The sequence below is a fragment of the Sturnira hondurensis genome, unplaced genomic scaffold (genome assembly GCF_014824575.4).
Source record: "Sturnira hondurensis isolate 20B ecotype Veracruz unplaced genomic scaffold, ASM1482457v3 Scaffold0015262, whole genome shotgun sequence".
Classification (NCBI taxonomy): Eukaryota; Metazoa; Chordata; class Mammalia; order Chiroptera; family Phyllostomidae; genus Sturnira; species Sturnira hondurensis.
This window is the reverse complement of record NW_028087893.1, coordinates 810,849-836,317: the sequence shown is the minus strand read 5'-3', so window position 1 is coordinate 836,317 and position 25,469 is coordinate 810,849. Positions and strand designations below refer to the sequence as shown.

The following is a 25,469-nucleotide window of genomic DNA, read 5'->3' as shown; positions in this document are numbered from 1 at the left end:
CGCTTCAAAGCCGTTTCTGCGTCGTGCTTCTTGCTCTAGCTCAGCTTTCTGTCGTTTCTTAGGACCTCCCTGGGAGACCAGTTTATCCTGGGAATTCTAGCAATTTCTGGGGTGGAGTCTGGTCACGGCAACTTGAGTTGTGTGCCTGCCCGTGCAACCCTCAAGGAGCCGCAACGCATGACTGTTGGCCTGCGTGAGACACCCCTGCCTGGACCTGGCCTGCATGCGTGGCCGAGCATGCGTGGCCTGGGGCCCTCGTCCCCAGGCTCAGTGGAAACAAAGGGCCTGAGAACCACCAAGGGGCCCTGATGGCCATGCTGGGTTCCCCTTGCCCAGGCCGCCTGGAGTGCCACAGGAAGCCGCGTGGGCGGGGAGCAAAACGCGGGGCCTGGTGTCTGGTGTCTGTGTCGCTCCTCTCTAACCCTGGCCGGGGTCCTTCTCTTCCAGGCTTTGGGAACAGAATTGATATGTGAGTCCCTAAGCATGATTCCAACACAGTCCTGTGGGAGCATGGCGGGGTTTGTGCAAACAAAAGTGCTCTCCGATCAACCAAGTTTGGGGACCCCATGTGGAAGGCAACATGAGCCTGAGTGGCAGGCTTTTCTGAGCTTTGGCTCTGTCGACACGTGAGGTGAGTCTCTGGGAGCGGGTACACACTGTGGGCAGCATGTCCCTTGGACCACATGTAGGGCTCAAGTCCCATTCTGTGGAGCACACTGGGAGACGGGGACCAGACCAGTGGGCCCTGGTCTGAGAAAACTGACCAGGGTGAGGGACTGGTGAGGGACTCCTAAGCTTTTTACAGTATTTCAAGGAATACTGAAAGGAATCCTGGGAAAGGAAAATCACAGGATCATATCAACGGATGCAAAATAAGATTGTCCAAATGCATTCGTGATAAAAACTCAACAAGCCAGCAGGAGAGGGTGACTTCCTCAACTTGATACAGAGCATCTACAAAAAACCCAGGTGCTAACATTGCACTTCATGGGGTGAAAGACGATGCTCCCCGCGAAGATCAGGACAACCAAGGGCGTCCGCTCTCCCCAGTCCTGTCCAGCACAATAAAGCAAGAAAAGGGAAATAAAGCCAGGCCTACAGACAGAAAAGGAAGACATGAAACTCCCTATTTGCAGATGATTTGATGAAAATCTATGGAGAAAATCCCAAGGAAATCTACAGAAAAAACATTCCTGGGACTCCATGAGTTCATCAGGTCATAGGATACAAGGTCAACTTAAATTAATCATATTCTTGTACACTAACCAAAATTAACCGTATTCCTGTATACTAACAATGAACACGAGGAAATTGAAATGAAAAACAAGACCACCATTTGGAGTCACTTAAAAGAGACATGAAGCGTGTAAACACACCTAACCCAACGCTACGAGACTTGCACAGTAGTTCCCTCTTACCTACAGGAAATACGCCCTAGGTCCCCCAGTAGACGGCTGAAGTGACAGTACTGAACCTTATATAGGCTGTGGGGGTTTGGTTTTGTTTTAAAGATTTTATTTATTTTTATGGAGAGGGGAAGGGAGAAAGAGTGAGAGAAACATCCATGTGTGGCTGCCTCTCGTGCACCTACATAAATGAAGAAACGTTTCATATTCTTTGACAGGAAGGCATGACTCAGCATAGCAAAGATGTCATTTCTTCCCACATGGGCCTGCAGGTTTGATGCAATTCCTATCAAAATTCCAGCAAAGTGGGGTTTCTTTCTGAGATGATGGCAAATTTATATAAAAAGGCAAAGATCCCAGAGTAGCTAAGACGATTTTGAAAAGAAAAAAGTACACAAATCACTCTCCTTGACTTCAGACTTCCCGTAGCGCTGCCTTAACCCACATGTGGGCGGAGGAGCAGGCGAGCAGGGCAACGGGGTGGAGAGACCAGAAACGGACCCACGGAAGAACGGCTGCCTGCTTTGGGACAGCTGCGAAGTCTTCTTTCTTTTTGACAAATAATACTGGAGTCATTGGACTTCAATAAGGAAAAAAAAAGGAATTGACCTAAATCACATTTTGTACAAAAATGAACGCAACGTGGACCATACAGAAGGGAAGGAAGTTGGAGGAGGTAGAAGAGGGTAACGGAGGGACAAATGGTGTTGGAGGGGCCTCACCTTGGGGGTGAACACACAATACAATATACAGATGATAAAGGATGGTACACCTGAAACCTATGTAATTTTATTAGCCAATGTCATCCCCAATAAATTCAATGAAAAGTTTAAAACTTTAAAAAAAAAAAAAAAGCACCATTGCCTGGCTGGTGTGCTCAGCGGGTTGAGCACTGGCCTGCTAACTGAAAAGACACAGGTTCAATTCCTGGTCAAGGCACATGCCTGGGTTGCGGGCTGGGTGCCCAGCTGGGGGCAAGAGAGAGGCAACTGATTGATGTTTCTTTCTCACATCAATGTTTTGCTCCCTCTCTTTCTCCCTCCCTTCTCCTCTCTCTGAAAATAAATAGTCTTTTAAAAAATTAAAAACACACCCTGGCTGGTATAGCTCAGTGGATTGAGCACAGGCCTGCAAACCAAAAAATCATGGTTCAATTCCCAGTGAGGGCACATGCCTGGGTTGCAGGCCAGTTCCCAGCAGGGGACACACCAGAAGCAACCATACATTGATATTTCTCTCCCTCTCTCCTTCCCTTCCCCTCTAAAGATAAATAAATAAAATCTTTAAAAAAAAGAACTTTGAAAATTTAGCAAAAAACAATCTAGTTAAAACAGTGATTTTCTACCTTTTTAATTTCATGGCACACATAAAGTAATTAATAAAATTCTGTGGAACACCAAAAACATACTTTTTGCCAACCTGACAAAAAAATTAATACAATTTCAATTCATTCACACCAGACAACTGCTGTTGTTTTTGCTGTTGTCATTTTTTAATTTGAGAATCTAAAGGAACAGAGATCAGTGCCCTGGACTAAATAGTCAGGCATTACATGTTTTAAAAATTCTTGCAGTACCCTGGTTGAAAATCTCTTAGAATAGACTTCAGGCCAAGATGGAGGTGTAGGTAGACACACTGTGCCTCCTCGCACAACCAAAAGAAGGCCAACAACAAATGCAAAAACAAAAACAACCAGAACTGACAGAAAATGAACTGTATGGAAGTCTAACAATCAAGGAGTTAAAGTAGAAACACTCAACCCAGACAGTAGGAGGGGTGGAGCGGCAGCCGGACCGAGAGGACTCCCAATGAGGCAGCAGCTGGAGGACTGGGCAGCAGCTGGAGGACGGTTTATCTGCACGTTCACTGTTCACATGCAGATAAATCGGGAGGGACAACTGAGGAGACAGACCCACAACTCAGGGCCCCAGTGGGAAATAAAGCCTCAAACCTCTGACTGAAAACACCTGTGGGGGTTGAGGCAGCAGCGGGAGAAACTCCCAGCCTCACAGAGCTCGTTGGAGAAACCCACAGGGTCCTAGAATGTACACAAGCCCACCCACTTGGGAATCAGCACCAGAAGGGCCCAGTTTGCTTGTGGGAAGCGGGGGAAGTGACTGAAACCTGGCAGAGAGTGGAACAAGCACCATTGTTCCCTCCCTAACTCTTCCCCCACATGCAGCATCACAACGCAGCCATGTGAGTTGCTGCCACCCCCCCCGCCGTGAACACTTAAGGCTCTGCCCTTTATATGTAACAGGTGTGCTGAGACAAAAAATGGCCCAAATGAAAGAACAGATCAAAGCTCCAGGAAAAATACAACTAAGCGACAAAGAGATAGCCAACCTATCAGATGCAGAGTTCAAAATACTGATAATCAGGATGCCCACAGAATTGGTTGAGTATGGTCACAAAATAGAAGAAAAAATGAAGGCTATGCTAAGTGAAATACAGGAAAATGTACAGGAAACCAACAGTGACAGGAAATAAACCGGGACTCAAATCAACGGTTTGGACCAGAAGGAAAAAAGAAACATTCAACCAGAACAGAATGAAGAAACAAGAATTCAAAAAAATGAGCAGAGGCTTAGGAACCACTGGGACAACTTTAAATGCTCCAATATCTGAATCGTAGGGGTGCCAGAAGGAGAAGAGGAAGAGCAAGAAATTGAAAACCTATTTGAAAACATAATGAAGGAGAACTTCCCCAGTCTGGCAAAGGAAACAGACTTCCAGGGAATCCAGGAAGCTCACAGAGTCCCAAAGAAGCTGGACCCAAGGAAGCACACACCCAGCCACCTAATAATTACATTAGCCAAGATTAAAGATAAGGAGAGAATCGTAAAAGCAAGAGATAAGGGGACAGTCACCTACAAAGGAGTGCCCATCAGACTGTCAGCAGATTTCTCAAAAGAGACCTTCCAGGCAAGAAGGGGCTGGAAAGAAGTATTCCAAGTCATGAAAGGCAAGGACCAACACCCAAGATTGCTCTATCCAGCAAAGCTCTCATTTAGAATGGAAGGGCAGATAAAGTGCTTCTCAGATAAGGTCAGGTAAAAGGAGTTCGTCATCACCAAGCCCTTATTGTGTAAAATGTTAAAGGGTCTTATCTAAGAAAAAGAGGAAGTCAAAAAATATGAACAGTAAAATGACAATGAACACAGTTATTAACAACCGAACCTAAAACAAAAACAAAAATGAACCAAGCAAAGAACTAGAACAGGAACAGAATCACAGAAATGGAGATCACGTGGAGGGTTATCTGCAGGGGAGGGGGAAGAGAGGGGGAGAAGGTATAAGGAATAAGAAGCAGAATAGGTAGGTACAAAATAGACAGTTAAGTATAGTATGGGAAAAGGAGAAGCCAAAGAACTTATATGTATGACCCATGGACATGAACTAAAGGGGGAATGGGGTAGGACAGGGTGTGCAGGGTGGGGGAGGGAATGGGACAACTGTAATAGCATAATCAGTAAAATATATTTTAAAAAATTAAAAATAAAATCTCTCAGAATATGAGCAAAAGGCATCAGCATACATTTTAGGAAAGAGAATATTTCTTGTGTTCAATATAATTAACCACAAAGCAAATGCAGATTAAACCACATTAAGAGTATTACATATCTACTAAAACAACTAAAATCCAAAGTAGTGACATTATCCAGTGCTGGCAAGGTTGCAGAGAAATTGGATTTCTCACACATTTCTGATGAGAACGGTGAATGGCACCACCACAGTGCAATATAAGTTGGAGGGTTTTTTTTTTAACTTTTTAAATGTTGTTAAAAACATGTATTTTGATACAGTCTATAAGAAATAAGTCACCCTGGCTGGCGTAGCTCAGTGGATTGAGCGCGGGCCTGCGAACCACACGATCGCGGTTCGATTCCCAGTCAGGGCACATGCCTGGGTTGCAGGCCAGTTCCCAGCAGGGGACACATGAGAGGCAACCATACATCGATACTTCTCTCCTTCTCTTCCCCTCTAAAGATAAATAAATAAAATTTTTTTAAAAAGAAAAAAAGAAATAAGTCCGTGGTTATTCTGATAAGCAGATACTACCCTTGATCTTAGCCAAAAGGCGGAGAAGCGATTAAAACGATGGCCACTCTATACGCAGGCCACACATGCACCTGTGAAGTCAGAGCCCTGTGCCATTCACCTGGCAGCTGTCAGAGCACTGTCCCCGCTCTGCGCACCCAGCAGGAACGCACCGCTTCCATGCTGTTCCTGTCCTTTGATTGCTGCCAAGTCCGGATGCCCGGATCGTCCTTTATACCTAAGGTCAGTTCAACACGGCTGGAGAAGGCATTCGGTTTGGCACTCCCCTTAAATCCCAAGTCCCCAGCTCTTGGCCAGGCAGCCACCTGTAACGCGGCAACCTCACTCCCGGTATTGATCCCAGAAAATGAACCTGCCCACACAAACCCAGAAACCCTGATGTGCACAAGCTGCTGGTTTCACAATGACCCCAAACGGGGAACAGCCCAAACATCCGCAGGGAGGAAATCGCCAAACCAACGCAGTGCATCCACGCCCTGGAACGCTGCTCGGCAGTGAAAAGGAACCAGCCACTGACAGGTGCGACAGCTTGGGCAGATCTCAAGGGAACTACGCTGAACGAAAAAAGCCAGCACGAGGGTAACAAATAATTCCATTATACAACCACCACAATGACAACACTGTGGGTGCTGGGGTTAGAGATGAGGGAACGAAAGGTCAGGGGCGACAGGAGGAGAGTCTTGGTGGCAATGGAGCCATTCTGCATCTGGATTAGGGGGTGGCCACACAGAGTCACACATGTGATGACATGGACAGAGTTTTACATGTACACACACACAGATGGATGCATGTAAAACTAATGAAATCCATGCCACTGTCAAGTTTCTGGTTTGAGAAAAGGTCTTCTCACTGAGGGAAAGCATTCCTAATACTTGTTTTGTAATATTTTTGCAACTTCCTATCAATCTGTATTTATTTTTTATTTTTTAATATTTATTTATTTTTTTTTAGAGAGAGGGGAAGGGAAGGAGAAAGAGAGGAAGAGAAACATCAATGTGTGGTTGTGCCTCTCATGTGTCCCCTACTGGGAACTGGCCTGCAACCCAGGCATGTGCCCTGACCGGGAACCAAACCAGCGACCCCCTACTTCACAGGCCCATGCTCAATCCACTGAGCTACACCAGCCAGGGCAATCTGTATTTATTTTAAAGTAAAAAAGTCCATGGGAAATTGCATGAAATCCGAGCTTTATGAATCACATTAAAACCCTACCCTGTGCAGGCCGACATTCTGTTAACCTCAGGGGTGGAGGGGTGGAGGGTGGTCATTCTCCTACCTCCTTCTGTCAGAAGCTCTGCCCGCCAGCGTCTGCAGGTGCCTGGCTCACGGTGGTATGTTCTTTGAAGGACGAATTAATTGGCAGTGAAGTGGAGTGCCTTTATTACTGTCAGGTGGTCTGCTCAATGTCTTTCCAAAAGGTGTACACCTCAAGTTTTCTTTGGAGGATGGAAGGCAGAGTTCCGGGGCCAGGTGCTTTCTCACCCTGTCCAATCTCAGCGTCCTTCAGGCTCAGCCTGGGCACTGCCAGGGGGGACCCTGAGCTGTTCTCTGCACAGAAGGTGTAACAGCTCTCTGTGTAGGTGCCACTGACCCTTGAGTCTGGTCAGGGGCTTGACATGTCATTTGTGTTAAATCATTCATTCAGCAATGCTGGCCGAGGGCCTCTGCCCAAAGCCAGACACTGCTCTGGGCCCTGGGGCAACTCCGGTGAGTGAGATGGAATTTCTGCCTCCCGGAAGTTGCCATCTGGGAGGGAGAGAGAGATACAGATGAATGGCACTTTCAATCTACAGCAAGCGCTGGGGCCCCTCCGGGGAGGCCACACTGAGGTTCGGGAGACCTGATGATGAGGAGCTAGCTGGGAGAAACGCATTCCCAATGGAGGGCACAGAATGTGCAAAAACCCAGAGGCAAGGACGAGTCTGAGGCCCTGATGGAGTGCTCAGTTGGTTAGAGTCGTCCTAACATGCAAAGGTTGTGGGTTTGATCTCCCATCAGGGCATACACAAGAATCACCCAGTGAGTGCACAGGAAATAAAACAACAATCTTTCTCTCTCTCTCTCAAATCAATAATAATAATAATAATAATAATAATAATAGGATGAGTTTGAGCAAGAGCACAGGGTGAAGCTGCAGGGCAGAGCCCAGGTCCCAGGGGGCCTTACATGCCAGTGTTTCCCTTGCTCCTCAACACCCTGAGTGGAGGTGCAGACGCGCCTTCAGTCTCCATTTGGAGGGACGAGGCCGGAAGAAGACCCAGTCCAGCCCAGGTGGAAAATGGGAGAATCAGGGCAGCCCTGTAGCCTCTCGGCTCCTGCATTCTCCAAGTCAGCGAGTCCACTTCTTACAGGGAGGGAAGGGAAGGAGAAAGGGAGGAGAAAGGGAGAGAAACATTCATAGGTTGCCTCTGATCTGCGTCCAGGCAGGGACTGAACCCCTAACCCAGGCCTGTGCTCTGCGGGGGAATCGAAGGCGCCCAGCCCACTGAGCCTGCCTGGGTCAGGGGCAACTGTACTTTGGAAAACTCCTGCTTTCTCGGTTCCTCGCTTCCAAGATGACGAAGAAAAGAAGGAACAATGGTCGTACGAAGAAAAAAAAAAAAGGCCGCATCCATGTGCAGCCTATTTGCTGCACCGACTGTGCCCGACGTGTGCCCAGCGACCAGGCCGTTAAGAAGTTGGTCCTTCGGATCACAGGACAGGCCGCAGCAGTCGGGGACATTTCGGAAGCGTGTGTCTTCCTCGCCTGTGCGCTTCCCGAGCTGAATGCGGAACCGCGTCACTGCGGGAGTTGTGCGGTTCGCCGCGAGGTGGGCAGGAGCCGTTGGGGGGGGCGGTGCGCGGGAGGACGGAGCCCCTCCACCCGGGCCCAGACCCGCGGGTGCCGCCCGCGACCCCCACCACGGCCCCTGGAAGGAGCCCTGAAGGACGAGAGAAAAGCTCCCTGGGAACAAATACAATGGAAATGGTACTTTAACCAAACAAAAGTCCTAACGAGACCCCTTTAGTCTCTTCTTCCCAGTCTTCCAGGTCCGCCCCCCGCCCCACCCCGCCCCGCGCCCACCGACTTCCTGGGCACAGGAGGCAATGGAAGGCCGCCGTCCCTTGCAAGGGTTCTTGGGGTGCTGGCAGCCACAAGAGGTTTGTCCACTTTTTCTCTTCCTTTTTCATGATCCGGGAGCCCAAAACCGCACCGAGCGCGGCTCCGGCTCGAGCCCTCGGTCCGTGGTGGTTCCCGAGGAAAGTTGTGCTGTCGGAGACCGGTTTCCGCGCCTGTCTCTCCCTCCTGCGCGCGTTTCCTTGGGCTTCCCGGAGCGCGGCGAGAAGCAGGATCCCGAGCTGGTGCCGCCCCGCGGGCCCCGGCGCGTTCTCGCGGCTCCCACGCGTGTCGTGCGTGCTGTCCGCTCCGCGCCCTCCCCGGCGCAGCCGCCTGTCCTCTGGCTGCGGGCGGCGTCCTGGGGCGCGGAGCGGCGAGTCGGCTTCTCCGGCTTCCACCCCCGCGCGCTGCCCGCACCCTGTGCCCTCGCACCGCACTGCGCGCCCTCGAAGGCTTCAGTGTCTCTCCTCCTGGTCCGCGGGCTCCGTCCCCAAGGCCGGCGGGAGCGCCCCCGCCCCACGCAGGGAACTTCCCCAGCCCCCACCCGCAAGCCGGAGCCGCCCCACCGCCACGGGGCTCCCACGCGCGCCCTGCGCTGCTCTTCTCCCCGCGTCTCCCCGTCGGGCTCGGGGCGGCGGGCCCCCCGGGTCTCCGCTTCCCCAGAGCGCGGTCATCGCGCTGTCCACGCCCCCAGACCCTCCCCGCGGGACAAGCACAGGGAGGTGTCGCGAGCGCGTTCTGAGCGGACCAGCAGGTGGTCCCGTGAGGGAGCTGCAGGGAGGGGAGCGCGTGGGGGCCGGGCCGGGCCCTACCCGCTCTTTCAGGGTCCAGCATGGTGCAACACACGGCGCCGCGGGTCTCATTTCCAGTCATTCATTCGTGTGACGCTGACGTCCCGGTCCCCAGCCTCCGCAGGTCCCGTGAGCGGGGACAAACGGGGGAAAACATGCTGGGAACACCCTCCCCGCCACAGCAGAGAGCGCGGCGCCCCGGGAGGCAGGTCCCCCGAGGGCTGGCACTGAGCCCCCAGCTCAGCCAGAGGTCAGCCACATGCGCTGAAGCCTGAATGGCATTACTTTAGCCAATGTATAGTCATTGTATGTGATTTAACCAAAGTGAGTCCAGAGGAAAGAAACTGGATTACTGTAAAATAGTAATCATTTGGGTAGTAGAAATGTGAATGATGGTTTTTTTTCTTTATATTTTTCTGCAATTTTTAAAAAAGATTTTATTTATTTATCTTTAGAGGGGAAGGGAAGGAGAGAGAGAGAGAAACATCAATGTATGGTTGCCTTTCCTGCGTCCCCTGCTGGGAGTTGGCCTGCAGGGAACTGGCCTGCAACCCAGGCATGTGCCCTGATTGAGAATCGAACCGTTGATCGTCTGAGTCACAGGCCTGCGCTCAATCCACTGAGCTACACCAGCCAGGGCTTTTCTGCAATTTTTTAATAGAAAAGGCTCTGCCTCGTGGAATGTGGTGCAACCCAACACAGAAGCTCCAACTTGCTTGCCAGTTGTGCTCCCCCACCCTGAAGGTGGGGACCCCGATGACCCCAAGATGTCCTCCACCTCTGACACCCCTGCCCACAACTGCCTTCAAACCACCCTTTGCCAGGTTTGGCTTTCAGTTCTAGGACCTGCCCCCTCTTCCAACACATCCGTTTTCCCACTTGCATTAGCGGGAGTGGGTTTCGGCTTGTTGCTTGCCAACCAGAGCCCTCGGGTCAAGGCACCAAACGTGGGGGTGTGCCGGGAGAACACGGGGTGTGCAGACCTGGGTGTGGGCATGCCTCCAGCAGCAACAGTACTGCTCTCCCCGCTGGGACCTGGGTTGTCACGCAGTCAGACCCGAACCAGAGGTGTGGGTTTTAATGAACTGCCACAGGTTTTTGTTCTTTTAAAGATTTTATTTACTTGCTTTTCGAGGGAGGGGGAGGGAGAGAGAAAGAGAGGTAGAGAAAGGCCAGTGTGTGAGGGAAGCATCATCGAGTCTTACACGCCCACAGCGGGGGACCAGGCCCGCCACCCAGGCAGGTGCCTCGGCCTGCGACGCTTCACCTCACAGGCCTGCACTCGATCCGCTGAGCCACACCAGCCAGGGCCAGGTCTTTCTTACCTGGGATTCTGGAGACTAGGATTGCGCTGCCCAGGAGCGTGTCTCTCTGGCCGTCAGAGTTCGAAAAACTGAGAGCACACCCTCTAAACTATTTCTTCGAGTCCCAGTTGTCTCAGCTTCGCGTGAAGTGGGAGAACGCACGGATGTCTAGGGCACGGCCAGGTGATCACCGTGGGTCATGACTGAGACCACGCAGAGGAGCAGAGAGAAATGAAGCTGTGATGTCCCTGAGGGACCTGGGGCTGGGCACAGGAGGCCCTGAGAACCCGAGCGCCCACCATGGGTGACCAGTTTTCAGAAGGAAACTGTCAGTCGTGAGGAAAGTCGACTGGTGACCAGTGGTGGACAAGTGGGTGACAACTCCCACCATGTGTTCTGGTCAATCGCCAGGGCCCTCCATTTGCTCAGAAAACCTAGGGTTTCCTGCACTCTCTCCTGATTAAACAGCTTCAAACCTGCTTGTTCTCCCTCAGTCTTCTTGGACCTCCAACCCCACCCTCTCCCCGGAACCCGATGGAGAGAATGGAGGCCGTCTCGTGGGGCACTCTCTACTTTTGCCTTCGACCTGCAAAAGCACTGACCTCTACTCCCACCCCGCCTCACCCCTCCCACCACGGCAGCGGCAACCTTCTCTGCGCCCCTTCAACTTCTGCCTCTAAAATGGCGTTGCTGTTAGCCTGTAAACATAATGAAGCTTCTCCTACCTTAAGTGAATGAATAAGGACACTTCCTCAGGCTGGGCTCCTTGTCCTACGTGCCCTCGCACCTTTCCCTAACAGACCAAATGAGAGCTGCGTGTACTCCGTCTTTCCACGTCCCCTCCCTCCGCCTCCCTCTGCCTTCTGACACTGCACTCCACTGAAATGCACCTGCTGAGGTCACCTGTCACTGCCTCTGTTCCTAAATCCAGCTGTTGGGAACTGGGCATCATCCAATCTCGTCTACCTCCCCAGTCCACACCTGGCCCGCCTCCAAGTCTGGGTCATGTGCTCATGTCCACCACTAGCTTCTCGCCTTCCCTGTGACCCCTCATCCAGGACCCCAACATGTCACCTCAGTCTCGTTTACTGCCTTGCCCTCTCCCATCTTCTCTCCATGGTGACAGAATCAGCTTTCGGAAACCCAAATCCGATGTCTCCCTCGATTAAAGCCTCCAATGGCCTGCAGGATAAGGTGTTCATTTCTTAACCTAGTTCACATAGCTTGACCCCCGACCTGTGGGAACAGAAACAGGGTGACCCTGTGTCAGGTGCCAGCTAAGGAACTACTTTCCTAAAGGTCTTGAAAGAGGCCAAGGAAAATAAGAATGAGGTCATAGGCGACCATCTCAACCCTGAGATGGTCCGTGGAGATCAAATTAACCAGAGGGAAGTGGGAGTTGGTTGTGCAAACTACCTTGTCCGGGAAGGAGACAGGGTGCTGGGCTGCCTGTGGGCACAGCAAGATTAAGGTTCGCAAGGGAGGAGGCGCCACACCTTTTCAGGTGGAAGATAAGAGGTCCAAGCAACCGAAAGGGGGCTGACAGTTGCTGGTAAAGATTTTGGTGATGGAGACACCGATGGGAGACTGAGCCCTCCCTGCTGGTAGGAGTATGATTTTCTATACAATTTGGAGATAAAACATTTGCAAAAGCAGATTTCTGCCCTGGCTGGTGTGGCTCAGTGGACTGAGTTCTGGCCTGCCAGCCAAAAGGTCACCATTTCAATTCCCAGTCAGGGCACATGCCTGGGTTGCAGGTGAGGTCCGCAGCTGAGGGAGTGTGAGGGGCAACTTGACTGGTTCTCACGCACATTGGTGTTCCTCTCTTCCCCTTTCTAAAAATAAATAAATAAAATCTTTTAAAAAATAAGTCTAAAAAATAAAAATTTCCCTTCTATTTTGACTCAATAACTTCACATCCAGGATTCCCCCCCCCCTGAAAAAATAAGCAGGGACATGTGCATTTAACTACAAGGTTATTGACTTGCTGTATAGAAAAGTGAAAAAAAAAGTTTAACAACCTGAATACCACAAGATAATGGATAACCTAAATTATAAATTTATGGTATATCCATTCAGTGAAATGCTGCATAGTCATTAAAAAGATGTAAAAGAAATTTGTGAAAGAAAAAACACAGTATTTACAACATTATCCCACGTCTGTAAAAAAAGTTTTTATATGCAAAGTCTGGGAAGAATATTAACAATTGACATCTCTGGACAGTGTGGCATTATGAATTTTTAAAAATCTTTTTTATTTCTATGAATTTCTCAAATTTACCAATTTTGGAGAGAGGCAGACCATGGATGAAACGACGATTGGTTGTTGCGTTTATTTATGCATTTGTCGTATGTGCCCTGACCGGGGATGGAACCCACGGCCTTGGTGTATCAGGACAATGCCATGACCAACCAAGCTACCCAGCCAGAGCCTGGTATGATGACATTTAATTTTCCTGTCATGAATAGGAAAATACTTGAATCAGAAAAACAATGTGTAAAGTCACATACGCGCGAGTCTATTGGTGTGAAGTTCGAGAACAGGCAGAAGAACTGCGGTGAGGGTCAGACTAGTGGCTCTCCAAGGGGCCGCTGGATGGCCAGACGTGCGCGGGAACCACCTGGGGTGAGGCAGTATTCCACATCTTGGCTTTGGGGTACACGTAAAACTTTATCAAGCAGTAGATTTAAGATCTGGGCATTTCACTGTGTGTAAGTTCTCCTTTTAAAAGAAAATGGACCCACAAGGGAAAGAGGAAGCAGGTGGTATCACAGAATAATTGGGGTGAAAAAGGAAGTTCTGTGACAAGACCTCAGGTTTCTCAGGAAGCAGGCTGTTCTGGTAACGGCTCGGAGCAGAAAGGATACAGGTGGCCCAGACCTGAGAAAGGGGGACACGGGGAGCAGTGCCCACGTGGCAGAAACGCCCTGCGAGGCCCCTGGAGCTGGATCGAGGGTGCAGGTGGGTGCCACCCGTGGCCCCTTGTTCACACTGAGATTCTAGGAGTCTGTCTGCACCTTAGCAGCCGGGTTGATGTCGGGAACTGTAACTGAGCACCAGCTGTAGCAGAGAGCGGTGTGAAGCCAAGACAATCCTAGCAGAGAACAAAGCCTCTCGGGAAGGGACAGCAAGGCCTTTGGAGGGCGGAGAAGGGACAGTGGAGATGGCACAGCAGATCAGGGCTGTTGTGGGCAAGGGGTTGGTTCTCAGGTCCTGAGGGCGAGGCTGTTTCAAGCCTAGGCCATGCTCAGCGCCTAGCCCTGCTGGGAGGCACTTCACCCCGAGGCGCTTCACTGACGCCACTGGCTCAGGGCCACCCAAGCCAGCAAGGATGTGTCGCCATGGCGCTGACCAGATGAAGCTTGCCAGTTTCCAAGCCAGATTTGACCCCAGAGCCTCTTCCTGCCGCACTCAGTGGGCACACCCCTCGGAAGCCAAAGGGGCCCCGTGCAGAGCATCCACACGTGGGGCCGAGTCATCTCGGTCGTGGTGGAGAGTGTCGGTTGCCCACCTCTGGGCAGTGGCCGGTAGCAAACAGGACAGTCCCAGCAGACGGCATGGGCTTCTGGGAGACAGCGCATGGAGGTGGCAGGAGAGAAATCCAGGTCCTGCCTCCTGGTGCCAAGACACGTGGGAAAATGAGTAGCCACTGCTCAAGTGTTTCTCGAAGTGGTGTCTTCAGGGAAACCAGTTTCAGTTTCAGGGGGTGACCCGTTCTGAGAGTCAGCAAGGGCGGGCGGACAGGGGAGGCTGGGCAGAGGCTCAGTGCCCATGGCTGAGCTCACAGGCTGAGGAAGGGCGGGCGCTATCGGGCCCCCACTGAGCTGCACGAGGCCTGTCGAGAAGTGTCACACAACAGCCCCTAAGCACAGCCTCTGCTGAAGCCCCTCACCTTCCTTGCTCCTCCACGTAGCGAGGCTCTGGCCAGGCTCCGCAGCAGCCACCGGTCACCAGCAGTACTGCCCTCAGCCCTGTCTCACAGGTGACACTGAGCCCAGGGCTGAGGTCACTTGGCTAACATCAGAGCCACAGGCAGGATTTGGGAGCAAGTGTATCTGGCATTAGAGTTTGAATCTTTCCTGTTATCTTGGCCAAATTTTTATATGTAAGCTTCAAAATTAATTGTGAAATGTGACTCTTTAGTGGACTCTGACTGAAGATGAATAAACTCTTGCAGACTTTGGAGAGTGAGGAGACATTGCAGTTGACACTTCAGATGTGCATTAAAAAATGAGGGCCTCACCCCTGAGGATATGCCAGTGACAGCACCAGGAGACGGTGACAGTGACGAGATTCTAACTCACAGGACAGACAATGGGGAAAAGAAAAGGCAAAGACCTGAGGCTTCAATCTCCTCTCAGAAAAGACAGTATTTGTACAAACACCTTACCAGGCGTCTTCCACCACTGGTCCAGAATCTGTTAGCTCTAATGAGACTCTAGTCACTCCTCCGTGAGGACAGAGGTCTGCTTGGGCAGAAGTGATGCTCCTTACAAAACTGTTATCACTGGAAGAAAAACCTTCCTTTGGGATACACCTGCAGGGAGAAAGGAACTCTTCCCCAGTGACACGGTGGACAGGTGCTCACGCAGAGTTCTTCAATCCTACAAACCTTCACTGAGCAAGACGGTATTACCTTCACTGATGTGGACACCTTGTCTGGGGTCATGAGCGGACACATGACAGGGCCTGAGGTTGAACTCAGATCCGTCTTTTCTAGTACAACACACTGCCGAGCAGCTGTCTTTCATAGGGATGCACAGGTCCCCTTAAAGGCCAAGCCGCCCCGGTTCTCCCTTGCTTCTTGGCCAAGCCATGCCCTGATCCCTCCCCAATCTTTTTTTAAAAATAGTTTATTTACTTATTTTTGGAGAGAAACATCAATGTGTGGTTACCTCTCATGCACCCCCTCCAGGGACCTGGCCCACCACCCAGGCATGTGCTGACTGGGAATCGAACCGGTGACTCTGGTTCACAGGCTCGACCCCGAGCCACACCGGCCCGGGCCCTCCCCAGTGCTCTCCAACCATTCCTTCACATGTAGCCAAGTACCTCCCCCGCCACCCCACTGACAGAAGGACCCACAACTTGTTATAAAACTTTGTTATAAAACATTTAATGTTAACCTACAATACAATGTAAACTTTTATGAAAAAAATTTAAAGTACACTGGATTTCTTCAGTCAGTTTACAAGGGACTGTCCCGGTGTGGCCCAAGCCGGGGCACGGCGTCCTCAGCGGGCGGACTGCCTGCTGCTGCGCTCCGCACAGATCCAACCCGCGGCCCTGCAGTCGAGCTTCTTGTTCAAGCACCAGACACGCCCCCCCCCCCAACTGCACCCTGGTGGTTACCACTGCTCCCCTTTGTCACGTTCCGAAATTCTTTCCTTGGCCTTGGCACCATTAGCAATTTTCATGCTAACTGCTGTTTTTTTAAAGAGAAAAACAGTCTCCCCTGGTCCCCTCTTACCCAAATTGCACACTGGAGGCAAGCACAGGGGAAAAAGCATTTGCTGCAGGAGATCCTGCGGAAGCAGAAAACACAAGGGCCCCCACTGAAGCTGCAAAAATCCAACCAGCCCGCCTGGGACTCTGCTTGGTCGTTTCCCAGTCATGCAGCTGAACCTACAACTTCGGTCTCGGGAGTGCGGACGGAGACGCACAAGTGTTTCCCCTTAGCCGATGACTTTCATTTGGAAACAACAGCTGGTGTCATCCAGAGGCAACTTGGAAACAATGCTCGAAGACCACTGCCCCCCAGCATGCCCTCCCTGGCAGGTGCCTCCGGGGCCCAGAGGCTCCGGGAGCAACCCACAGACGGTACTGGCACTGGCAGTACGTGCACCTCTGGGGCGGGGAGCTGGCCCCTGCAGCAGCGCTGGGGTCAGCAGGGAGACAGGACTGGGTCTGGGCTGTTCTGCATGGGCCAGGGAAGGAGCGTGTGCTTCAGAAGCCTCTGGAAACCTGAAGGTGTAGGTTGTCCCAGGAGTTGTACCAAGAATTGTACCGACAAAAACAGAATGTTTTTAATATTCTGGTGTCTGACTTCCTTCACTGAACAAGTTAGCAAAAGGCAAGAGGCGTAAAGTGCACATTGTGGAGCAGGATGCAGGCTGACTATTCGGGAAAACAACTTACAGCTTCCCAGATGGGTATGGGCAAGACAGCACTCCCAGAGGAGCGGGGATCCTGCCTCCCCTCCCGGGACTGCTGAGCACATGTGAGGCCACGGCAGGGGGAGCAGGGGGGGCTGGGGCGGGGGCTCTACAAGCTAGGGAAACATTCCGCTTTGCATAGTGGAGAACGCAGTGACCCTGGCACTCACTCGACACACGTTAGGATAGCAGACAGGGAGATCCGCTCCTGTGGCCTCGAGACAGCAAGAAACAAAGTGGAATAACCGGCTCCCAGGAGAATTCAATTTTTCTAGACCCAGTGTTCCAGAAACCCATGCCAAAGCCACTGAGAAATTCTGAGGCTCCTCAGGTGACACCCACCAAGCTCATGACCCTGGGAGTGTCCCCACTCACCGAGGCAGCCAGAACAGCGGCCAAGGCGCTGCCACCTGGGAGCGGGCCTCAGGTTTTAGCTGAGCAACAGAGAAAGCCTTGGGACGCCGTGAGTCCAGGAAGTTATGCTTCTTCTCCACATGCACCGCTCAGCCTCGTGGCGTGCTCGGACCAGCAACTTCGGTGGGTTTGAGCGCCACGAGTCTGCAGCAGTCCAGCCACAGGGCACTTTGGGACACCTGTCAGCTCACACTGGCATCCGTTAACACATGGCCTGGCCCACGTGCCCATCACCATAAACTCAATTGCGAATAGGACACCCAGATTCAAAAAACCCTGTCGCTGCAGCACAGCAAGAGGAAGAGAGTGAGACCGCCTCCAGCAGGGGGCGACCCCAAAAACTGCAATCTGCCATCTGGCCGTTCCTGAGCCTGAGAGTTCTGCTGGGCCCTGCTCCAGGGCTCTACTCTCTCTACCCTGAACACACTGCCCACACCGCAACGCTCGCCTGCCGAGATGGGCAGGCACTCACACGGGGTTGGGGTGGGGTGCTCGTTACACCCCGGCCCCAAACTCGGCAATTCGGGGGAGCCCAGGGCTGGCCAGCACGGCACGTACACGTCACAAGAGGAAGGAAGAGCTGCCACCCTTTGGTTCAGACCCTGTGTGACCACTCAGCACAGATTCCGAGGAACAGCCGCAGTCGCGTGTACAGTGAGTACGCGCATGTTCACACTGTACATGTGGGTGCATCTGCACACAGCCTTTGCCAGGCTGCAAACCCAGACTTCCTCCCCAACGCTCCAAGTGGGGTGGTGCACGGGTGACAAGGAGGGACAGCACGATTTGGACCAAAAAGAACACCCTCTCCGAGAACTCTAGGGGGGCAATGGCAGAAATAAACACACCAGCCTGGGCACCTTTATCACACTCTTGCAGGCTAAGGAGCCAAGGGCATGAAATGATGTCGTGGGTTTAAGAATTGGCTCTTTATCAAGTAAAGGAAGAAAATACACCTATGTCAGCCTCATTCCTTTGGTCATTACAAAGCAACAGAAAACAATGTAAAAGTTATTCATAAATTGTGGGAAGTTCAAGGAACACCTCTGCTCTGTGCCTTCTCTTCCCTGGAGCCCGGAGAAGCAAGTCCTTAGGAGATGCTGCAGTAGCTGGTTGATGGAGGTCTGTCACTTTTATTTTCCATAAAAGCAAGAATGAGTGAGAACCAGTGGAACGTCCCCTTCCCCGCTGGGGTGCCGGCGGGGCTAGTGGCGGAGCCTCCTCCCAGGGGAAGGTGTGCGGTGCAGAGGCAGGAGGGGGAGGCGGGCGCCGGCTGGAGCGCTCATCGCTGCCCTCGCGGTTTCTGATCCTTCCTTTAGAATGCAGCAGTCATTAAAAAAAATATTGTATTTAATAATAATAATCTCTCTCGTCCCCCCCATTCTTTTAGGAGTTGAGGTGGGAGGGACAGGAAGAGAAAGTGTCACTCGTCTGTGAGGTCCTGAACAAAGAGGACTTCTGTGTGGCTGAGTCCGGCCTCCTGCAGCGTGGGGGGGTTGGGTCGCTCCTCCGAAGGGGTGCAGGGCAGCACCCGCCGCGGAAAGTTGGCTTCAATCTGAAACTTTTCAGGGCTTTCTTTCAAGGAGAATAAGAAGTCATGGATTACCTGCAGAGGTCATGCAGAAAACAAAGGGCAGTGAGAAAATGCTAGACAGACATGCATGCAACACCACGCAACCGGACACCCTGCAGACAAGCAGCGGTCGCACAACACCGGACGGGACTTCAGGGTTCTGCCACGCCACGGAGGAGACTCTCAGGGCAGCTCTTTTCAGAGATTTATTCAGTCCTGCCCTGAATGGATGCATCTGTTTCCCCGCCCATAACCTGTCTGGTACAAAGCTAAAAACCTGCCCTCGGAAATAACCAGTTACAGAGAAGCACAGGATGCAGGGGCTTTCCCTTTCTTCCACCCAGCCAGGCTCGCTGCCCGCTGCCCCTCCACCCCGCAAGTGGTGGGCCTCACACTCGGGGCGCTGTCCCACATGGCTGTGCCCCAGCCCTGAGAGGCAGGCTCTGTAACAGATTCAGTAGCCACTCAGGCCCGGTTTGAGTCTTGCCAGCTGCCTCTCATAGCAAAGCAATGCAGTTTAGAGCGTTGCACTGAGTTGCCACATCTCTCTGCTTCAGGCTGCTGCAGACCCGCAGTCTTTCCCGACTTTCTGACCTTGACACACTTGTGAAGGCTGCAGCCGCTATTGTGCCACGTTTCAGCCTCAGTGGCACGTCTTCGGCGGGGGTGTTACGAAGTGGCATGCGCTCCCTCACTGCACCCTATGCAGGGGTCACAGGGGACTGGTCACCTGGGTCCTTGATCTACCCTGACAACTTTGAGCACTGGAGGCTACTCTTCCCCTTTGTCACTGATGAGGACTTTGCAGGGAGGCACTTTGACACCATGCAGACCGCTCCTCCAACTTCCTAGTTACTTCTGGTACAACTGAGTCATGGTTTCCCGTTGTGTCAGGTAGGCTGTGACGTCGCACTCATTGTTTTAATGTTCAGATTATTCCAGATGAGGTCGGAAGAGGCCCACTTAAGCCAACTTCTGTGGCTTTCTGACACGTCTCCACTGCTCTCTAATCGGCCATCCTTCGTTCCATGTTATCAGAGGACCGATTAGACGTCTGTTCTACAGATGGGCTGTCCGTCACCCTGGGGAAGACTGTGCAGCTTGCCCAGGCCTCTCCAGTTCCGCACGGAGATGTACCGAGTGTGGCAGTAAGCCTCACTCTACCGTGCATTCTCGTGCCCAGTACGTGATTGACTCCTGACCTTTTCTAGTGATCAGGGAAATGGCAGAATCTACTACAGCTATAAATCTGGAAAATCAACTCTTAATATAGACAGGAACTTCTCTTCAGTTATAAGTACCAAAAATAAGTTAGCATTTGAGTTATGATGAGCTAGGCATATGCTGAACATCTTACACACAAACTTCCTCCCAACATCGATCCCATTACAGAGCGCTCATCACACCTGTGTCACAGACAGGACACCGGGGCTTACAGATCAGACGGACAAGCGAAGCAGCACGTCCAGGGGCTCCGGGAGAATGAGAATTCCACCCCTGTTCCGTGAGATAATTATTAACAGGAAGGGTGCCTGCTCCGAACCCTTCCTCGTGGAACAAGCTCTATTTAGCTGTGGATGCCAGATTTACAAGGGAGGCCCCCAGAGTGGGGCTTCCCACGGCCGCCATGAGCAGAAAAGGAGGGCGACAGCAGCGTGCCTACTGCGTGTACTTTCGTGCTCAGACCCACAAGCCCGGCGCCTGGGTCAGAGACAGAGCTCACACTCACAGCGGTGGGCTCTGCTGGGAGCCTGTCACCTCCGACATACTGTCTTTGTGGGACTTCTTGGTGAGGCACCGTTTTCCCTTAGCTGAGCTCAAACATGATGAAAGGAGCCCTGGACACTGTTCGGAGTCAGCAGCTGAACAGAGGACACCTGTGGCAGTTCGCTGCAGTCCTCCTGCCCTCTTCTCCGTCCACACCCCCTTCCTCCCTGGCACCTCAGAGCAGCAGGCACACCAACCACACATCAGCAACTCCTTGGAAGCCTCCAAGCCTACAGGGCAGACTTCACACCCATGGCCACGCCACCACAGCGGTCCTTACTGTTAACGACTGTGAGAAGTGGAACCGCCTCTCTACTCGAGAATCATTAGGTAATTTGAAAATGATCTTGACACTGTCAGGGTCGTCAGGGGAAGGCTCAGGGGGCAGGCACTCCAACTTCCTTTCCTTTTCCTCCTGCAAATTCTGTAGAAACATAAAGCAAAGGTGAGGCTGTGGTTCTGAGAGGGAAACAGGACACACAATCACCCTGCAGGTCACCGCGTGGTCCAAAAACATTAGTAACTAAGACACTAACACTCTTGAGAGAAACGTGTTGGCAAAGTCGGGAACAAGCGAGTTCAAAGCACTATTACTGCGTCACATGCACTACTCATCGGCTGCGTCCGGGTAGCTGTCTGCTGGGAACAAAGGGAGCGGCAGGACACTGCTGTAACCGAGTGGTAACGCGTAACGGAGGAGACCGTGAACGCGACGCCAAGTGGGCCAACACTGCTACTAAGAACGAAGAGTTAGAAACCACTGCTGTGAACAAACAGTGCTGTGAACTGTTTATTACTTACCCTTACTTTTCACAGAACGGACCTGTCTTGCCTTTTACTCACTGTTGTAATTTTTAAATTAAAACTTAAAAATATTTTAATGAAAATGTAGTAAATACAGCCCCGGCTGGTGTGGCTCGGGCACCATCCTATAAACTGAAAGGTCACCAGACCAGTTCAGTTCTGGGGTGGGGCACACACCTGGGCTGCAGGTTCAGTCCCCAGTAGGGGCACATATGGAAGACAGCCAATTTGTGTTTCTAACATCACGGTTCCCGCCTGCCCCCAAAAAACATACTCTTGGGTGAGGATTTTAAAAAAGGGGGGAACGAAAGGAGCAGTCTGGGAGTGGTCAGGAGTAGAGACAGGCGCATTACCCGGCGCCGCCTCTCCTCTGCCAGCTTCTGCTGCTTCACCTCCTCCTCCTCCCGCCGCTTCTGCTCGCGCTCCTCCCGCTTCTTCCTCTCTTTCTCCTGGTCGGCCCTGAGAGAGGCCAGGTAGGCCTCGTCCTGCTGCTGCCGCAGCACCTGGGTCTGGTTCCGCTCCTCCCTGCGGACAGACGGGAAGCACAGGGAAGAAGGGCGGTCTGAGCGAGCTCTGGGTTCCTTGCGTGGGGTTTGGGGGTCAGGAGGTCAGCGGCCCCGGCAGAGGACCGGCCCCCATGCCCTGGGAAGTCTCCGGAGCAGAGTGCAGCAGAATTGGAGCCGGTCCTCTCTTCTCCCAGGTTAAGTGACAGAAAAGGAAATGGTAAGGTTTTCCTTTCCCTTCTAACTTCGTTGTTGAAATCAAACTTTCCCCAAATTCCAACTCTAACAAAAGAAACAATATTATTGTTATTCCATGATCATCAGATCATATTTTACAGAAAAATAACCCTTGAGGCTACTACACTTTTGTGTATGTTGCTTTAACAAAACCAAACCCCACCCCACACCTTAGAAGATTTGAAAAATGCAGAAACTTCTTATTCAGAGTTCTACCGACCAAAGAGAAAACACTAACATTTTGTTGTATTTCCTACTTTCTTTCCAAAAAAAAAAAACCTGTGTACAGCCCTGGCTGGCTCAGTGGATTGGGTGTTCTACAAACTGAAAGGTCGCTAGTTCTATTCCCAATCAGGGCACATGCCTGGGTTGTGTACCAGGCCCTCTGTTGGGGTCGTGTGAGAGGCAACCAACAGATGTTTCTCACACAGCAATGTTCCTCTCTCCCTCTTTCTCCCTCTCCTCCCCTCTAAAAATAAAATATTTAAAAAAATTTGTACGTACATAGGAGTGTATGCACCTATATAATTAATATTATTATTTTTAAAATAGCTTGCATTTTTAAAATTTCTATTTATTTAGCCCTGGCTGGTGTGGCTCAGTGAATTGCATGCCAGCCTGTAAACCTATAGGTTGCTGGTTCGATTCCCAGTCAGGGCACATGCCTATGCCTGAGCTGCAGGCCAGGTCCTCAGTAGGGAACAAATGAGAGGCAACCACACACTGATGTTTCTCTCCCTCTCTTTTCCCCTCCCTTCCCCTCTCTCTAAAAATAAATAAATAAAATTAAGAACAATCCTTTAAAATTTTTTCTATTTATTTTTTTTTGGGGGGGGAGGAGACATCAATGTGGAAGAGAGACATTTATTGGTTGCCTCTTACACACCCCCAACTGGGAACCTGGTCTACAACCCAGGCACGTGCCCTGACTGGGAATTGAACCCCCAACCTTTCAGTTTATCGGACGATGCTCTAATCAACTGAGTCACATGACCCAGGCATGTCTATGTAAGTTAAAAGAAAAGATAACAGAATGTTAAAAGTGGTGGTAGGATTATGGGTGATTTTAAATTTATTTTTTATGAAATTTTCCACCATTAATGACATTACTTACGTACTGGGGAGACGAGTTACGATCATTCCTCAGTTTTTACATTTCAGCTCTTTTGATCAAGGCTCTGCTATTCTAAATGACTACACATACACACCCACACCCCCACACGTAAACACACACACACACACACACATATTCATTCTTGAGCACAGAACCCTCTCTGTATTTTGATTCATATTGCTAAGAATGAGGATCTGATGCAGTTATTTATGTCAAAATATATAAATATTTTAACACTAAATGGACAAGGGCTTTTAAAGTTGCCCAAGAGAGAAAAGCCATGACTGTGGAGCCCCAGGTCAGCTGGTCTCTCAGGGCCAGAGAGGACGTCCCATACCTTTCCAGGCGCTCGGACACCAGGTAGGTCTGGTTTGCATCCATGATAAACGTCAGCTGGTTAATGAGGTCGTCGGGCTGAATGAGGCCTTCCAGCCGCCCCACCACAGTCATCCTTCGGTCCTTCAGCATGATCATGGCCAGGAACGGGTAGGTGTTCTCCCGTAAAGCCTGTGAAACTGTCAGGAAAAGACCGACCAGTCAAGGGCAGGACTTTCGGAAAAACAAGTCAAGTCTGACTTTCCACCACAAGCAAGCAAGAACTGCTTTAATCCCAGCTGGGACAGAGGGAGGTGTCATTCATCCTCTGCCTCTTTTCTGATTAGTCTTTTAATCTTCTGTCATTGCTGCTGACCCCTTACACATCTGTGTCCGTACTCCCAGGTAATGACATTAGAACAGAAGGGGCTTCTCCGGTGGGGGTGCTGTTGTCATGATGGTGCTAGGGAAGGCCACAGAGTCCAAGGATAACGTCTATTTGATGGGTAGGAAAGGCTCGGCACACTATAGTCACCGCTCAGCAAAACCCTTCACTGTGTAAGGGACCTGGCGCAGGGTGCAAGGCCTTATGCCACTGGTGCCAACCTCCAGTGCCACCTCCTCCCCATGTTCTCCCACTCTCATCCAGTCCCCTCCTTACACCAAGTCTTCTTTTAGCCAACAACAAAAATAAAGAGCTAGCTTTTCTGTTTCAAAGGCATTTATTTAGAAAGTAGGTGTTTTCCCTGGCTGGTGTGGCTCAGTGGACTGAGCGCCAGCCTATCATCGGTTCGCTTCCCAGTCAGGGCACATGCGTGGGTTGCGGGCCAGGTCCTCAGTAGGGGGTGCACGAGAGGCAACAACACCCTGATGTTTCCCTCTCTTTCTCCCTCCCTTCCCTTCTTTAAAAATAAATTTAAAAATTTTTTAAAAAGCAGGCCTTCTAAATAACTAAGACTTTACCACAACAAACTTTTACCTATGATTTTCCTGAAGTTTGAAAGAAGAGATTTTACAGATTTCTGTAAAAAATATCCTTAGTCTCCTTGTATCTTCCATCCACCACCCCAAAGCTGTATCGGAATGGCAAGAGCAGCGCTGCAGGGACTAACTCATCACCAGGCAGAACCTCTGCTGCAGCTTTGGTTCTCGGGACCCAGCCCAGCGACTGGTGGGCTGGTATATACGCTTGGAAGCTGCTGAGCAGAAGCAGCTGCAAAGTGACTGCATTTCCTTCCTGGGAAGCCTTTGTGTTGCATACTGACTCTCACACCACGCACCTCCAGGTAGAGTTATTGTCGGCAAAGAGCCGAACTTTCTGAATTCCTATCAAGATCTCAAACAACTAACTCGTACAAGAAGCTCCATCAAAATTACCGGTGGTGAGAATCAACCTTCAGCAAGAAGCCCATTAAGATGAAAGGCAAGCTGCTGGCCAGGAAGGGGTGTTTCTGAGAATAAAACAGGCTGTGGCAGTGGTTAACTGTAAGGGATGAGCTAGGCTGGGGCTGCGTGAACAAAGTGAGGGCATCACGAGGTCCGAGTCGGCAGCCGTACAGCACTCACGGGGTGTAGAGCACAGCACAGGGAATACAGCCAATTTGAGTAACTGTATGGCGCCAGTGGGACCAGACTGATTGGGGATCACAAGTCACGTGCATGTCTAACCACTGTGCTGCATACCTAAAACTAATGTAATATTCAATGTCAACTCTAAGTGAAAAAACATTTTTAATTACAAATAAATAGACAGACAGACACAGAATGGGCCAGAGTCTGAAAGACCCGAGCTGGCCACAACACCTGCTAAGCGGTGACCTGGGGCCAGGCCTGAACTCTCTGAGCCTGTTTCCCATGCCACCACGTGGAGGCAGGACCACTGGGTGGCTCGGGACTGTGGAGGGCGAAATGAGACAAGGTGTAGAC

General features: G+C 51.2%; 1 protein-coding gene and 1 pseudogene across 2 annotated transcripts in view; both read right to left on the bottom strand.

The window, feature by feature from the left end:
• Nucleotides 1–5,297: 5,297 nt before the first annotated feature.
• On the bottom strand, nt 5,298–5,500 carry LOC118999772 (uncharacterized; annotated as a pseudogene).
• A 10,261-nt stretch (nt 5,501–15,761) lies between these two features.
• FAF2 (Fas associated factor family member 2) overlaps nt 15,762–25,469 on the bottom strand; it is a 49,423-nt gene continuing 39,715 nt past the window's right edge. Inside the window, exons 8-11 of one of the 2 annotated variants that reach the window (XM_037064418.1) lie at nt 23,566–23,743; nt 21,728–21,899; nt 20,851–20,994; nt 15,762–18,836 (exon numbers count right to left, since the gene is read on the bottom strand). In XM_037064418.1, coding sequence (XP_036920313.1) covers nt 18,654–18,836; nt 20,851–20,994; nt 21,728–21,899; nt 23,566–23,743 — 677 coding nt within the window. In that variant the 3' untranslated portion in view covers nt 15,762–18,653. The remainder of the gene's footprint in view (nt 18,837–20,850; nt 20,995–21,727; nt 21,900–23,565; nt 23,744–25,469) is intronic. The other variant, XM_037064419.1, reaches the window with a different exon arrangement.